The following is a 12,220-nucleotide window of genomic DNA, read 5'->3' on the forward strand; positions in this document are numbered from 1 at the left end:
GATGACATGATGGTCGTGAGATGTCATGATGGTCATGGGATGATGATGACCATGAGATGACATGATGGTTATGAGATGACATGATGGTCATGAGATGACATGATGGTGATGGGATGACATGATGGTCGTGAGATGTCATGATGGTCATGGGGTGATGATGGTCATGAGATGACATGATGGTCATGGGGTGATGATGGTCTTGAGATGTCATGATGGTCATGGGGTGATGATGGTCATGAGATGACACAAAGGAAGTAAAGGAAATTATGTTTGTTAAACTACAACTTCAGGACTGAACCTAATGCAGGGGGCAATTCTACCCATCCCCAAACAAAAAACAACAAAACAAATGAATATGTAACATTTTTATTTCCGACTTGAGAAGTTTTTCAAGTTTATAAAAGCATGCATCAATGAAATACTGTTATGTGTTTCTTATATAGGAGCTCTGCCATTCTGCATCATGCCATTTTTATGATGTTTCATCAGGATTATTACAATCAAAGCTTCACGATAGCTTTCAAAGTGTTATGGTAGACTTACTTTTAGTCTTTTGGGAGGTTTTTTATTTAGTGTTGCCAGTGTCATATTTTGCTATTTTTACATATAAACAACTACTGATTAGGCCTGATTTATCTCTCAAGTAATCGTTGCATCATAATTAACTCAAGTGTCACTTAACAAAAATGGTGGTTTGCTTGAAAAGTCAAAACATTTATAGTACACAGAAAATCAGTATACCCATTAAAATAGCAGCTAGTTCTTTGTCAATAAGCAGATACAATTCAAATTCAAACTGTGGCGTCACGTGTGAAACTGGTGGTCACTCTTATTTGATTTTGCAATAATAACAATTTATGAAATAGCAGTAAATGGAATTCTACAGATATAAGTTTTTGTAGATATGTAATTCAAGGTATAATTCCACCAGACAAATTCGTGGGGTTTTTTTAATGCTTTTGGTTATTATGTAATTTTGAGAAAATAGTCATTGTGGTTGAAGAATATCCTTTAAGATTACATGGATCTTTATATTTACATTAGGATGGTGCATATCTTTGAATTGTCAGTCTCAAAGCACTGGTCGGAATGAAAAATATCCCTATATGTTGTCTAATGATGACTGACATGGCTGCTTAACTGTGACGATGGACATTCATTTGAGTAACACATTTCATGTTTTGATGCTAAAACAATAACAAACCACTTATGTGAACTACCACCAACATTTCTGATCCATTCAATAAACTATTCTTGTTTTGAACATGTATTCAACAAATAACAGGAACTGTGTTTTCATGGATAAATCCCCTACTTAGAATGATGGTTGCATCACATCAGTCAATACTAAAGCTGTGAACGCTAAATGAAAGTATGGCTGTTAAAAAGGACATTCTTGAGTTTGTTGCATTGTAACATGTTTCTAACTAATAAAATATTTCTACAATTAAACTTGCATATTAAATATATTTTCTTGTTTAGAATATCAGTGTCTGTATATTCAATTTGTTTCTGGTCTTCTTAATATATACTACTCAAAAGAATTTAAGGGTCAAAAATTTATAACCAAATAAGTTTCAGAGTTAGATTGATGATGTAAACTACACCAAAAATTTAATTTATTGTTCCATATTTACAAAAACCCACAAATAAACGTCACTGTATACAAGAAAGTCACATGACATGCTGTCAAAGTTGAAGGTTGTCAAACATGGATTTGACACATTAGAACATTCGTTTAATAGTGTGTGAATCCACCCCTGGCGCGAATACACTCGACACATCGTTGCCTCATGCTGTTGATCAGACGTCTGAAGAACTCTTGGGGAATGGCCTGCCACTCTGCCATAAGAAGTTGACCCAGATCATGAAGGTTGGCCGGAGGGGCATGGTTATCCCGAACTCTCCTGCCTTATTCGTCCCAGGCGTGCTCTATTGGGTCCAAGTCAGGCGAATATGCTGGCCAATCCATCCTGGTGATACCTTGTTGTCTGAGAAAGTCCGTTACCACCCTGGCGCGGTGGGGTCTGGCATTGTCATCCTGCAGAACTGCCCCGCCGCCAATCTGCTGAAGGCCTGGGAGAACCAACGGCCGGATAATCTCATTCAGATAGCGGATTCCATTCAGATTGCCATCCACCACATAGAGGAGGGTCCTGTGGTGGATAGAGATGCCGCCCCACACCATGACGCTGCCACCACCGAACCGGTGACGTTGTCTAACGTTAACGTCAGCGAAGCGCTCCCCAGGACGTCTGTAGACACGAACCCGACCGTCGTTGAACTGGAGACTAAACCTGGACTCATCAGTGAACATCACTCGACCCCACTGAACACGTTGCCACCGCAGATGAAGCGTGCACCAGTGACGTCTGGCCGTTCTGTGACGTGGTAGGAGTGGTGGTCGAACAGCCTGGCGACGGCAGCGTAGATTATTGGCTCTCAGACGATTGCGTATGGTTTGATCAGACACTCGAGTTCCAGTCGCAGTCCGCAGATTGTCACGTAATCGGCGTGCAGTGGTTGTGCGTTGACGTAGAGCCATATTGGTGATGTAGCGGTCCTCTCTATTTGTAGTGTTTCGGGGTCTTCCCGAACGTGGACGATTTCGAACAGAATTTGTTGCTTGGTACCGTTGCCACAGTCGGCCAACGACACTCTGACTGATACCAAGTCTCAGAGCAACATTTCTTTGCGTATTGCCATCCTGAAGCCAAGCAATAGCCCTTCCTCGATCTTCGATAGTCAGTTGAAGTCGTACCATTGTCGAATTTGGAGTGTGCACCGTACACGAACGCAAGCTCCAATTATACGGAAATTCAGCATTGGGAACATGGAATACACGTGCAAAGCGTGCAAATGAAGCGCTTTGTGAAAAAGCAAGTTATGGGCACTTAGCAGACCTTTCGCTTTCGCCCTAATTTACGTGCAAATGTAAGCATGTTTTTGCCATTAGAACTAGTCGACAGTGTCAATGACAGTGGAGTTTAATTCATTTATGGGTTGCTTAGACCCACTTTCGTCAAAATGGAACAATACCATGCGTGACATTATGGTCTAGCTAATATAATTGACATTCAGAAAATAATGTCGAAAATATCGTCTGACCCTTAAATTCTTTTGAGTAGTATATTTCTAAGAAGCCCAAACTAGATTGTGTCTTCAAATAATTTTGTACATATGAAAACCCCCCAATATTTTAGGAAATAAAATGAAATTTAACCTGGTACAAATATTAGAACGATCAGTAACACATTTAATATACAGCCACTAATATGTTATGCAGAAATATATATTTGATATGTAATTACAATGGTTAAAAAGTCTGTTAGTCGATAACATCTTAAAAAATGGAGAAAATCTGTTAACACAATGTATCTTCTGCAGACTCTGAGGACGGATTTAGAGAAGTACTGCCCTGTGGAGGGTCTGGAGGACCAGTTTGTGAACATCCTCCTCATAGGACAAGTCGGATCTGGTAAATCAAGTTTCTTCAACTCGGTCAACTCCGTGTTCCGGGGCCGCATCACAAACAAGGCGAGGAGTGGCGGGGCGGAGCACAGTCTCACCACAACGGTTGGTTTTCAACTACATCACATCTCCTCACCACCACCACCCATGGGGGGGAGAGTTATATATTAATTATGACAACAACGGTTGGTTTTCAACTACAGCACATCTCCTCCACCCCCACTCCATTGGGGTGTCAGTTATATATTAATTATGACAACAGTTGGTTTTCAACTACATGACATCACCCCCACCATTCACTGGGGGTAATACAATCATTCTATCAGTGAATGGTGGGGGAGATGTCATGTAGTTGAAAACCAACTGTTGTTGTCATAATTAATATATAACTGACACCCCAATGGAGTGGGGGTGGGGGAGATGTGATGTAGCTGAAAACCAACCGTTGTGGTCAGAATTAGAATATAACTCTCCCCCCCCCCCCAATGTGTGGTGGTGAGGAGATGTTGAATATCACATAAAAAGTTGTTTTAAGAAAGACCAACTGTCAGACAAACATTCCAAGTAATGTTTTATCTGAGACTGTTTGTCTGACAGTTGGTCTTTCTTAAAACAACTTTTTATGTGATATTCAACATTAATCTTCTTAAAATCGTTTCCTCTGAACATTCAATATTAAAATAGAATTTAAGTCACATTCAGTATTAAAATAGTTTCCATTTGACATTCAATATAGAAATAGTTTCCATTTGACATTCAATATTAAAATAGTTTCCATTTGACATTCAATATTAAAATAGTTTTTAAGTCACATTCAATATTAAAATAGTTTCCATTTGACACACAATATTAAAATAGTTTCCATTTGACATTCAGTATTAAAATAGTTTCCATTTGACATACAGTATTAAAATAGTTTCCATTTGACATTCAGTATTATTATAGTTTCTATTTGACATTCAGTATTTAAAATAGTTTCCATTTGACATTCAATATTAAAATAGAACTTTCCATTTGACATTCAATATTAAAATAGTTTCCATTTGTCATTTAATATTTAAATAGTTTCCATTTGACATTCAGTATTAAAATAGTTTCCATTTGACATTCAGTATTAAAATAGTTTCCATTTTACATTCAGTATTAAAATAGTTTCCATTTGACATTCAATATTAAAATAGTTTTCAAGTCACATTCAGTATTACAATAGTTTCCATTTGACATTCAGTATTGAAATAGTTTCCATTTGACATTCAGTATTAAAATAGTTTCCATTTGACATTCAATATTAAAATAGTATTAAGTCATCTCTGTTACTGTCATTTGGTCCCACATTACTGACATTCAATCCATGTTACATCTTTATATTTTATACACACATGATGCTGCCAGTGAATTAGATTTTGTTTCCAGTGCCAAGTGTTCCCTTATTTCGTTCCCTCAGTATAGTATTCATGTGACATAAACGGTTGTTTTTTTGTTTAACAACACCACTAAAGCACATTGCTTTATTAAGCATTGGCTATTGGCTGTCAAATATTGTGAAATTTTTATATATTGTCTTAGAAAGGAAACCCGCTACATTTTTCTATTAATTATTAGCAAAGGATCTTTTATATGTACCATTCCACAGGCAGGATAGCACATACCACAGCCTTTGATAATAAACCAGTTGTTGCACTGGCCAGAACGACCAAAGTACATGAAATGCGGTGTTCAGTTTGAAAATATTTCAATCCCTTAACCACCTTGTAGTAAGTAGCAAATAATGTGTAAGTTAATGATAAAGTTAAAGGAAACATGCCACGTGACCTATATTTGACACCAACCATGTACAATTAATTATAAATTGAATCACCTAAAAAAAAAAAAAAAAAAAAAAAAAATTAATTACTTAAAATATCTCCGTAAAAAACCCTCAGATACGAGCTCTTAGCGGAAATTCCTGATCTTTAATGAGCAGGGCAATCACGAGGTCCGTGACATCAGAGACGCGTCGCTTGATCTGAAGCCTTACACTTAAAAGCATTAGTCCGTACCACTCATAAAGAATCTAAGACTTGCACAGAGTGTTCGTTCGCAAAAGTTTTGCCGTATCAATTTGAGCTGTTAGTAAATGAAGAAAGACATACATTTACTTACAACAGTGATACTTAAGAAAAAACGGATAGCGAGTCGGAGGGTGGAGAAACCGATGGTGCCAGGCCAGACCAGACCGGGCGACCAATTTACAGCCCGGAGCCCGAAAGTAACCCGGAGACAAAACCAAAACCCGGATGCTAATGTCGAAGTCTATACTGTTCATATTTAGCATAAAGATACACCTCGGTATGATGTATTTAAATATGTAAAAAATATAAATGTAGGACAAACAGTTTTTTTTGTTTGTTTTTTTAAATAAAATATCGCATTTTTCATGTTCGGGCTGTACATAATGAAATCTGTATGCACAGTGTAAACAAACGCTCTAATTTACGACAAGGCGCTTCATTAACCTGACTTGTAAAACAACATAAATGACTTGAGAGTATAATCAACTTTTTAACTAAATATATTTCAATTTGCATCAATAGAACGAAATGGGGTTATAGTATTTTTCTCTCTTAAAAACAAAAGCAGCATATTATTAGGCCTATTGGTAGGGTGCGTTAGAGTAAAAACGACCACTCACGATACCAAAGTGATAATTTACTTTTCTTTGGTACTACGTAATTGGTCAGTTTTGTAATTTTAGATGGGAAAGTCTACTTAATCAAGCATTATTTACAGTAATGAAGCAGGGCAGCTGATAATGTCCATTAACATTGTAATATAGTCGCGACAAGTTACGCCACAATACCCTGTGATCTTTAAAAAACTGGCAAGTATTTTGTACGTATGTCTAGACAGTGGTAATCACTTACCTGGTCGATACCCTGCAATATACACCTGCCAATCAGGAATCACATGTGCAGGCCACGGAAAGAAAGGACCAATTAACTAAAACAACACTCCGATTCTCAAGTCAGCCCATGGATGAAACATAATAGTTATTTCGACACCGACAGTAGTGGTTTATTTTGTATTGAACTTCGTGTTAAAAACATTTAAAAAAAACATAAAAAATTCTACACGTTTTTTAAAAAACATATTTAAATACATCGTACTGAGATGTATCCTCATGCCAAATCCCATGTTTGTGTATGCCATATTTAATTACTTATTGACGTTTCCTTCTTCGGACGGTGAATACAGATTTTGTTATGTAGATTTACAGCCCTAACATGAAAAATCTGTTTTTTTCTCCAAAACCCCCCAAAACAAAACATTTCTACATTTTTGTTTTAACATAAATAAATACATCATGCTGAGGTGTATATTTGTGCCAAATATGTACAATGTACACCTCGGCATTCACAACCGAGTACTGTTTTTGTCTCTGGGTAACGTTCAGGCTCCGGGCTGTAAATAGGCCAACACCAAAGTACTATGCGGTGTTGGTGTCCAATCTTTTCTTTTGCGATAAAATACACGCGTCTTTCTTCGGATACAATCCTTTGGAAAACCATAAAAAGACAATCCCGATCGTTTAAACTGTTTATTTTTACACCCAAAGGCCGCGCAGTACGGCACTGTTGGACTGGACAGATCGTAATTTTAAGTTAACTACACGTATTTTATTGTTATAAACTTATTTGTATATTATTTTTATATCATTTTGCTTTTAAAATGAGCTATAATATGGTCTCGTGACATGTTTCCTTTAAAGTTAGAGCACATTGATTTATTTATCATTGGCTATTACACATCATACATTTGGTAATTTTGACAGTCATAGAGAGGAAACCCACTACATTTTTCCATTAGAAGCAAGAGACCTTTTATATGCACTATGCCAGACAGGATAGCACATACCATAGCCTTTGATACCAGTCGTGATGCACTGGATATAGCGAGAAATAGCCCAATGGGCCCACTGCACTTCAGGCGATCACTCTACCACTGGGCAACGTCCTGCCCTTCTGTGACATAATAGTTTTAATATGACATTCAGTACTGGTAATCTGGTAATGTGTTACTTCACAGTGTCCGTCAATCTGCACTGCTGTGACATAATAGTTTTAATATGACATTCAGTAATCTGTTAATGTGTTCTTTCACAGTGTCAGTCAATCTGCACTTCTGTGACATAATAGTTTTAATATGACATTCAGTACTGGTAATCTGTTAATGTGTTACTTCACAGTGTCCGTCAATCTGCACTGCTGTGACATAATAGTTTTAATATGACATTCAGTAATCTGTTAATGTGTTCTTTCACAGTGTCAGTCAATCTGCACTTCTGTGACATAATAGTTTTAATATGCCATTCAGTACTGGTAATCTGTTAATGTGTTCTTTCACAGTGTCAGTCAATCTGCACTTCTGTGACATAATAGTTTTAATATGACATTCAGTAATATGTTCTTTCACAGTGTCAGTACTGGTAATCTGTTAATGTGTTCTTCACGGTGTCAGTCAGCACTTCTGTGACATAGTTTTAATATGCCATTCAGTACTGGTTCTGTGTTCTTTCACATAATAGCACTGCTGTGACATAATATGACATTCAGTACTGGTAATCTGTTAATGTGTTCTTTCACAGTGTCAGTCAATCTGCACTTCTGTGACATAATAGTTTTAATATGACATTCAGTAATCTGTTAATGTGTTCTTTCACAGTGTCAGTCAATCTGCACTTCTGTGACATAATAGTTTTAATATGACATTCAGTAATCTGTTAATGTGTTCTTTCACAGTGTCAGTCAATCTGCACTTCTGTGACATAATAGTTTTAATATGACATTCAGTACTGGTAATCTGTTAATGTGTTCTTTCACAGTGTCAGTCAATCTGCACTTCTGTGACATAATAGTTTTAATATGACATTCTGTTAATGTGTTCTTTCACAGTGTCAGTCAATCTGCACTTCTGTGACATAATAGTTTTAATATGACATTCAGTACTGGTAATCTGTTAATGTGTTCTTTCACAGTGTCAGTCAATCTGCACTTCTGTGACATAATAGTTTTAATATGACATTCAGTACTGGTAATCTGTTAATGTGTTCTTTCACAGTGTCAGTCAATCTGCACTTCTGTGACATAATAGTTTTAATATGACATTCAGTACTGGTAATCTGTTAATGTGTTCTTTCACAGTGTCAGTCAATCTGCACTTCTGTGACATAATAGTGTTAATGTGTTCTTTCACAAGTCAATCTGCACTTCTGTGACATATATAATGACATTCAGTAATCTGTAATGTGTTCTTTCACAGTGTTAATGTGTTGTTGCACAGTGTCATTCAATCTGCACTGCTGCTACAACCATGTGACTTATTTTGTTTCAGTTTCGCATGTACAAGATCAAGTCCAAAGAGACTGGATACCCGTTAAAATTCCGCCTGTGTGACACGAGAGGCCTAGAAGAAGGTCACAGCTTAGATATTGTGGATTTTGTTTCTATCTTAGATGGTCATATTACAGATGGGTATGAGGTGAGAATATTAACTTCTAAAAATAATACTTATTTTATCACTGATTTGTAGTGTGTTTTGTGTTTTAAAAAGTGTGTGATTTGTTACGTTTCTCAGTGTGTTTATCTCAAATATGATGTTCAAAATGCATGGATATTAATATTTACTGGCAAGGTATCGAATCACATTAATATTGACTGATATGCTGTATCCAGTCGTCTAGGTGCCAGATCCATATATGTAACGATTGGTTGCTGTTCTTTATGCAGGTCTCAGAAACACCATCCAATATCCCGTTGCTGGTGTATTCATTGCTCATTAAATGAATATAGAAATACAAAATAAGAACATGAACATAAAAACGGTTGTATGGAATATTGTATTAAAAATGAATGGGAATTCAAAGCCTAACAATCTAATGGATGTATTCTCATGTGAAGAATGATATAGTTATGTAAAAAGAAAAAAAGACAGAATTTATAACTATAAGTACTGATAACCTATTAGCTGAAAATGTTTGTCTAACAATCTAATGGATGTATTCTCATGTGAAGAATGATATAGTTATGTTAAAAAAACCCCAGAATTTATAACTATAGGTACTGGTAATCTATTAGCTAAATATGTTTGCCTTGAGTAAATAAATAAATGTAGACCAGCCTAATCTCTAAAATACACTCTAGAATCTAAAATACACTCTAGAATCTAAAATACACTCTATTATTGTTCTAACTTATCTTGATCATAAACAATTGAAAATATGATTGCATTCAACTAATTATCATATCAGTGAGATGTATTTCAAAATACTCGTTTTAGTGTCGGGTGGAATTTGAAATGTTTTCCTTGTATTTCTTTTTAAGTCTTTTCCTTTACATTAGGAGGTAAAGTAATATAGTTTTGTAAGAGGCAAGAGGAATTGCATTAATGCCATGTATGACAAATTCCTTAATTAACTAATTTTGACTTATTAAAATTTAAATAGTTTGGTGTCGGACACTGATAGAAATTTAAAAAATGCCAACTTAACAAAATCAGTGCAACATTCTATCAAAAGTATATTAGGGAATTTTGATTAACCAATGTTTTTTCAAACCAAGAAACATGTTTGGAATCTAGATTAAACCTTGAAAATTATATTTTGATGTCAGTATAATTTTAATGAACACGTTATACCACACAAAGATATATATTTTAAAGTGTTTTCTTCATCATTATACTTTATTAAGAATTTCGAAATGACAGTCATGACTCTCAAAGGGCCATTCATGACTTTACGTAGAGGGGAATGTCCGAGTAACTCTTCATTCCTGAAAAATAATGGAGACGAGGCCCGAGCGGGCCCCCATTATTTTTCAGGAATGGAGAGTTAGGAGGATATTCCACTACTTAAAATACACCACTATATATATATATATATATTTTATCAATATTACTCTTAGTAATGGAGAGATATGGAATCATCGCTCCATTACACAAAAATAATACAGTGATGTAACAGGTTATTTTAAAGGCATTTAAACATGCCCCCTGCTAACAAACCTTTTAATGAATAAAACTGGATATTAATTAAATTTTTTTACTTAGAATATTAATGTTTGTACACTATGTGTTTCTGGTATTCCTAATGTTTATAGTAGCTTAAATAGGATTTATGAAATTATTGAAGGAAAAATCTAGTTTGAGCTGCTAGTTTGAATTTGTTGATATGGTGTTGACCACTATTTAAATATGCCCGGAAAGCAAACTGACTGTTGACTGGAGTTGAGGCTATACTATTCTAAGTCTGGGTGTAAGTCACTAGGTTCTTTTATTTGTAATTTAGTGCTTATAAGTCTCATCTGTTTCATCTTCTTTTTATTCCAGAATTGCAGTGTAGCTTTCACGTCATTTTAAACCAAATTCATACTCCAGCTCTCCTCTATACCCTTAATGTTTCTCTTTTTTTACTATAGGCATTCATCTTCATGCTATCATTAAATGTCCCTACCTTCTTATATAATTTTTTCTGTTTTATTCTGTATATTTCTCTTCAGTCTGTATTCATCTTTTGACCCAAATCCTCAATTCAATAAAGGGATATATTGTTGTTTTTATCCATTCACTATACAATTTCATCATAGCTATTAGATTATTTGAAGTATCTAAAATTGTAGCGTTCTTTACTTTCTTTGGTTTCTTACATATGTACACCATTCTTGTCATTCCATGGAGAACAGCCTCATTTTGTAGTCTGGTTGTGACTTTGAATGTACATTCTTATGTTATTCCAGTCAAAACTTTCTCATGGTTTCCTTTTTGCATTTCATTATCAATTTACTATGTAACAAATACATATAGAACAGAAACAAGGAGAACCCAGAATCTTTCACCTGGAAGAAATTATACAACATAATATTGGTCAATAGTAATGTGATTCTATTTATTAATTCATTCATTCATTATAGGTCACTTTAACAGCGAATATTGATATCCATGCTTTATATCAAATGTTTGGCATCATATTTGAAATGAGCATTCTGAAAAATGTAAGAAATCATATATTACAAGCCATATTGTATTGAAAATACACATAATGTTGTGGAAACTGCTACTTTTTGGCTGCCATTTTAATTTTTTGCCATTAACCGATATCAAACATCAAGATAGATGAAAAATTCTACCAGATTTGGATTCTACAGACAAAATGGCCATAGAAACAACAACAAATGTTTTTTACAATTCGCCCAACCCTACTCATGAACAACTCAAATCATTATTATTATATTTAATTATAAATGTTTTCTTGTTTCTTTGTCTAGTTTAACCCATACCTGTCAGTAACACCAGACAGTCATGGGTACAACAAGAGTCCAGCGGTGGGTGACAGAATCCACTGCATCGCCTTTGTGATGGACAGCTGTACCCTGGACGTGTTTCCAGACAAACTCCTGCACACGCTGAAAAGTCTGCAACAAAAGGCAAACCAACGAGGTAGGTCTCTTTTAGATAACATGTCAACGTTCAAACTACAATATTTTGTTATTTTCATATATATTTGTAATAAATAACTACAAATTAATTCATCCCATGCATAATCTCTCCATAATTAACTCAAGAATAATCATTTTTAAAAGTTTTGTACTGGACGATGACAAGGGGTTTCATTAATAATTTATGGTTAAATATAGCATGGTCACCATCTTTGATACTTTGTCACATTCTCAAGATTACTCACTAAAATACTGTTTTCTATTAGTAAATGGAATTATTT

The 12,220-nt window shown here is 35.2% G+C and overlaps 1 protein-coding gene across 1 annotated transcript; it reads left to right on the forward strand.

The window, feature by feature from the left end:
- Positions 1 to 3,372: 3,372 nt before the first annotated feature.
- LOC121366781 (interferon-induced protein 44-like) lies at positions 3,373 to 11,940 on the forward strand (the record flags this gene model as incomplete). Its single annotated transcript, XM_041491093.1, has 3 exons — positions 3,373 to 3,576; positions 8,842 to 8,988; positions 11,769 to 11,940. Coding segments are annotated over exons 1-3 (523 nt in total), but the record flags the coding sequence as incomplete, so codon positions are not given.
- Between the last annotated feature and the right edge of the window lie 280 nt (positions 11,941 to 12,220).

This window comes from Gigantopelta aegis, unplaced genomic scaffold (assembly GCF_016097555.1).
Source record: "Gigantopelta aegis isolate Gae_Host unplaced genomic scaffold, Gae_host_genome ctg7117_pilon_pilon, whole genome shotgun sequence".
In the NCBI taxonomy this organism is placed as follows: Eukaryota; Metazoa; Mollusca; class Gastropoda; order Neomphalida; family Peltospiridae; genus Gigantopelta; species Gigantopelta aegis.